Source organism: Austrofundulus limnaeus, unplaced genomic scaffold, assembly GCF_001266775.1.
Source record: "Austrofundulus limnaeus strain Quisiro unplaced genomic scaffold, Austrofundulus_limnaeus-1.0 Scaffold114, whole genome shotgun sequence".
NCBI lineage: Eukaryota > Metazoa > Chordata > Actinopteri > Cyprinodontiformes > Rivulidae > Austrofundulus > Austrofundulus limnaeus.
In genome coordinates, this window is record NW_013952516.1 from 367592 (window position 1) to 372711 (window position 5120).

A 5120-nucleotide genomic window follows, 5' to 3' on the forward strand; every position below is an offset into this window, starting at 1 on the left:
GGGGGGGGCTGTCCCCCGAATAAGTGAAACATGTAACACAGTTTACACAGAAATTAAAAACATTTGAGCAAAAAAAAACTGGAGCAGGACTACAGAGAGAGATAAATACAATTAAAAAAAAATTTTTCAGCGACTGTACGACCCACGGGGAGACACGACATTAACAGCAGTTGACATTTTATTCCTTGACTTTAAAGCAGATCCTTTAGTTCCAAGCTGACACTGCTAAAAATTACTTCTTTTTTTGTGGATCTCCGAGAGAAGAACTTCAATCTCCAAACTAGTTCCTTTTTACTTTGCGATGTCACTTATGAATGAACACTTCCTGGTATGTGTGGCAGGAAACATATATCCTTATATGGTGTTTTTTGGTATGGTAATTATGTAAATCACCTCTCCCCATGCACGAGCACCTGATACGCATTCATCAGTTTACGCAGCTCATTTACACACTTTTCCTGAAGATAGAAGGGTTTGTTGAATCTGATGTGGCATGTTCGTACGAACCCTTCGTACGAACAAAAGTAAGAGAAATTTAGGATAAAAATACGAACATGTCCTTGCATGAGGCCCAATGTTTCTAAGTGAATTTTGCCCTGATTTCAAGTTAAATACTTTGAGTTCACAAAGGATCCACAGTAGTGCTTACTGTAATGTCCCGACTGGCCATAACTGGGCGGTCCTCCTTGCTGACTGTACTGACTGGCTGCAGGCTGTCCATAGGAACCAGCACCCTGAGGAGGGTAGGCAGGAGGAGCTTGCTGCTGCTGTGGTGTCTGCTGTTGGTAAGCCTGCTGCTGGCTGTAGCCTGCCTGCTGACCCTGGTAACCAGGTTGTTGTTGTCCATATGATGCAGGCTGCGAGTAGCTGCTTTGGTTGTAACCAGCAGGCTGGCTGTTTGCGTTATAACTACAAGAGTAAATACAGAGCATTAGGCAAAACAATATGGATTATGTTGTAAAATAAACATCTATGTTGCTTGTAAAGAAGGAAATCATACCTTTGAGGTGCAGAAGGAGCAGCCTGTTGACCATATCCAGGATAGGCAGACTGGGCAGTGTAGCCTGGCTGAGTGCCATAAGACTGAGTGGGAGCTGAAGCAGTAGCAGCTGCTGCAGGTGTACTATCATAACCACTGGCTCCGTAACCCTGGGCTGTCTGTGTATAGCCATGAGTAGCAGACTGGGCTGCAGGATATCCAGCTGTAAACCAAAAAAACAAACATTTTAAATAATGTGAAACATGAACTTCAAATACAGCCCATGAAGTATTTAGAAATGTTTTGTTCAGGCACTGACTCCTACTTTCAGATTGAGGCTTTATTTACATGGTAGAAGCAGACCTACAACACATTAAACAAAAACTACTTTTATTAACTGACCTGACGCCTGCTGGCCATATGAGGATCCATATTGCTGCTGCTGCTGCTGAGGGTATCCTCCAGCTGCAGGGGCAGCCTGGGTGTAACTGCTGTCTGCAGTAGGTGTAGCAGGTTGAGCATATGCTCCATAATTCTGCTGACCATAGCCTTGCTGGAAGAAGGAAAATTCAAAACAAAAAACAGCTACACTATTAAATATATGTAAACTATAACGTATAAGTTACTTACAATTTTATTTATAGTTAAAGACATTGGTGCAACAAAAGCAACATTCAACAGAGAAAATACTACCAGTTTTGTTTAATCTCACCTGAGCCGTCTGCCCGTAATTTTGTGATGGCTGGGCAGCATAGGAGGCATACCTGTACAATGAAATCAGTTTTAGCAACTGGATTCATAGGGTCCCATATGAGCTTATGACTCTTATCCAGCTATGTGACTTTTACCATTCTTTTTGTCCATACATGATACTAGTACTACATAACATATCGTACAATTTAAAAGAAGATTTAATAAAGCGCCTGAAGTCCTATATTTTATTTTGAAATCTAAACACAGCAATGTGTGTAAAAAAAAAAAAAAAGAAAAAGAAAAAAAATTGACAAAACTCACCCCTGCTGAGCACCAGTCTGGCTGTAGGAGCTGTAATCTGTAAAAACATAGTAAAGTGGAATTAAGTTTCCAACAAAACACAGTTCGCGCGCGAGAAGCACGTCGTTACAGGCCCATGTGTCGCCATTCAATCAAGGAACATGCTAAATAGCAAACCAATATGTCACATGATTATGAAATAAGTACGCCTGTGGTCAGAATAAAATACAATCTGCTATGATGGTGCAATTTTATGCCATTTTCGGCCTGAATACGCATAAGTTAAAAAAGAAAAGCCATGCGGCAATGAGCAAACCGCTAAGCTAAGCTAAAGARAGGCCCACCACGCAGCGTTTCTTACAAATCAAAGTTCAACCGTAGACAAAGTGAAAGAATGAACTATTACGCTACTAAGAATGTAAAATTAATAAACATACATAACTTTATCTTAAATGCTTAACCTTGTAGAAAATTGGTCCAAAATAGCTTAAAAAAATCTACTCACCGGGAGCTGACGCCATTTTAGCAAATCTGCACGAGATGACCGGACGCTGCAAAAAAAGACGACGACGATCTTCTCTGCAACGAAATCTCGCGAGATAAAACCAACATCGCGAGAATTCTTCTGAAATCAAACTCCTGTACTATTCACATATAATTAAAAAAACATTTACGTGAATAAAGAAAATAAAGTGATGTGATACTATTTGAGTAATATAAACAGATTTATTGTGCTTTCATTCAAAATTCGGGTATGAAAAATATGAAGTTTAACACAATTTATACACGTTTTCTTTCTTATTTTATCTTCTAAATGATTGCATTCTCTGACCAACAATTCAGGAAAAAAGCTATGTTGCATTTTTTTTCACCATAAAACAACACATCAGCGCTTGAAACCTGAAACAATAAACTTCTGGGTCCGTTTTGTTTGTTTTTGTAGGTTCTGTACTGAGGAAGCATGGCCTGTAGGTGGCGGTAGACTTGTTTGGTGGACTTGTTTTCTAAAATCAAAGAAGAAGAATAGCTTGCGGAAGTTTGTTGGCTAATGTTTTGAGGTACATCGATTATTAGTTGCTTTCTAAAGATATGAATAATCTAAAATGCATTTTACTCTTAAGATTTTAGTTTCTTAATGCATACGTCTCTGATAGCAGAAAAGATTGAAAATAGCTCTCAGCTGAGCAGCCTATTTAATATAATGTATATAGTGTTAAATGCTAAGAAATAATTGTGTTAATGTAAACCCTTGATAGCTATTTTATTATTATCCTACACAGATGTTTATTGGCCAGAATAATCTTAGAATAAGAGGGAGGACGACTTGCAGCTGATGTTATACAATGCAGGGTCGTTTGTCGCCATTGAGATTTTGGTTTAGAGCAGATCGTCCTGGATTCTGCTTGGCAACATCTGTGTTGATAACAGTGATGTTGTTGATGTATGCTGGGGCCATTCAGGCAAGTCTCAGCTTAGGTCCCGGAGGAGATTTCCCAAGGATCAGAGGTAACTCAGTTTGATCATTTAAGGGATTCTAAAGCAAAAGTATCTCAGCTTTAGTAAAATATAATGCCTGTCACTGTTTGTTCTCCTCAGATGTGTTTCTGTATGCTCTCAGTCACGATGACCTGTCCTCTCTGCTGGTCAGTGTTGTGCTCCTGCTGCTGTTGGGACCATATCAGGAGAGCCGCTGGGGAACAGTCGCCTTGTTGGCCCTCTCCACCCTGACAATGATTTTGTTGCCTTTTGTTTACACTCTGGTCCTCTTTGTGGGAGGAGGTGAGGCGAGTCGGATCAGTGGTTACTCAGCTGTCCACCTCGCTCTGGTTACAGCGCAGTGTCGACAGACATCCCAAAGGAGGCTGATGAGGTGTGTACCAGTCTGGTTCCTCCCCTGGCTTCTCCTGCTGGTTGGCCTTCTGCTGCTGCCAGGGACGCCTGCCCTACTTCACTTTTGTGCGATATGCATTGGACACAACTGTATCCTTCTCTGCTTATACAGTCGGTTGATGCTTATCAGAATGCATCATCTCATCGTTTCTAGAGCTGCAGTCAGGTTAAAAATCTTCAGTTTTGTCTAACTGTACTTTTCTTGTGGTTTATGTGTGCGTGTTGTTTTTTATTTTAGATAAGACAAGGAGCATCCTGTTCCTGTCATCCTTTCATAATCTCTCCATGTAATATTAATTGGTTTGAGCCTAAAGCTTCTTAACCCATCAATCCATGATGAAATTAYTTACATCTGAGTTTTTTGTAATTTTTTCTTATAAATACTTAATATAACTTACAGATAATCAGCCCTTTATTAGGACATTACAGGAACTGGAGGAAGCCAAGATTTTTGACTACATTCCTGACTGGTTGTATGTTCCTACTTCAGCCAGATTCAGACTGCCTACCTTTGCAGCTCCACAGAGGTGCTGTAAATAATTCAAATTTAATATCTTTTAAATTACTACAGCTACTTCAGCAAGCATGGCTGACAAGTTTTGAAATTTCTTTTTTTTTCTTTTAACAGCTCACTTCCTCAGTTCTTGCCTGTCAATCAGCCAACTACTCCCCTAGCAAGAGATCCAACAGCTTTCAGCCACCCCTCTTGGATGGAACCTTCACCTGCTTGGGTGATGGAAGAGTCTGTCACACGTCCTGAGGCAGAGCTGCTGGAGGAGGAGATGCTAAGAGCAGGAATACTGGCATCTTTACAGGATGCTCCTGAGATGGACTCTGATAAAAAGGTCGAGGTGCCCAAATCATCCGTTTCATCACTACGGTTTGTATTTTTATGAGTATTTTGTCATTTAAATATGGTACTATGCAAAAATAAATTTGAAAMCACCATGATTTTCTCTTTAACCTGTTAGAATGATTACTTCAGCTGCTTTTTCCCCACATACTCTGCCCAGACCTGGTACCTGACTGTGTCAGCATGTCTGTTCCATTTGTCAGAAGTGTTACCTAGCTACAGCAGATGAACATTATCTGCARTTAATTATTTGCTAAGTTGTCAGTAATGTAAAAAAAAACACAAGTTCATTCAGTGTAGGAGCCTTTTAATGCTGTAGTTCAGAGTCAAGTATCTTAACAACTTAAAATTAGAAAAAAAAAATCTTCTAAAAATGGACAATCGAAGTTGAGTGAAAAAGCAGAA

General features: G+C 39.9%; 2 protein-coding genes across 3 annotated transcripts in view; one reads left to right on the forward strand and one right to left on the reverse strand.

Moving 5' to 3' along the window:
* Positions 1–2538, reverse strand: part of ewsr1b (EWS RNA-binding protein 1b) — a 9115-nt gene extending 6577 nt beyond the window's left edge. For both annotated transcript variants that reach the window (XM_014014328.1, XM_014014327.1), the window contains exons 1-6: positions 2478–2538; positions 1994–2030; positions 1692–1743; positions 1382–1532; positions 1001–1202; positions 650–909 (exon numbers count right to left, since the gene is read on the reverse strand). In XM_014014328.1, the coding sequence (XP_013869782.1) occupies positions 650–909; positions 1001–1202; positions 1382–1532; positions 1692–1743; positions 1994–2030; positions 2478–2493 (718 nt within the window). In that variant the 5' untranslated portion in view covers positions 2494–2538. The remainder of the gene's footprint in view (positions 1–649; positions 910–1000; positions 1203–1381; positions 1533–1691; positions 1744–1993; positions 2031–2477) is intronic.
* Positions 2539–3052: 514 nt separating this feature from the next.
* Positions 3053–5120, forward strand: part of rhbdd3 (rhomboid domain containing 3) — a 3474-nt gene continuing 1406 nt past the window's right edge. Inside the window, exons 1-4 of the mRNA XM_014014333.1 lie at positions 3053–3478; positions 3569–3952; positions 4263–4389; positions 4491–4742. Of these exons, the coding sequence (XP_013869787.1) occupies positions 3316–3478; positions 3569–3952; positions 4263–4389; positions 4491–4742 (926 nt within the window). The 5' untranslated portion in view covers positions 3053–3315. The remainder of the gene's footprint in view (positions 3479–3568; positions 3953–4262; positions 4390–4490; positions 4743–5120) is intronic.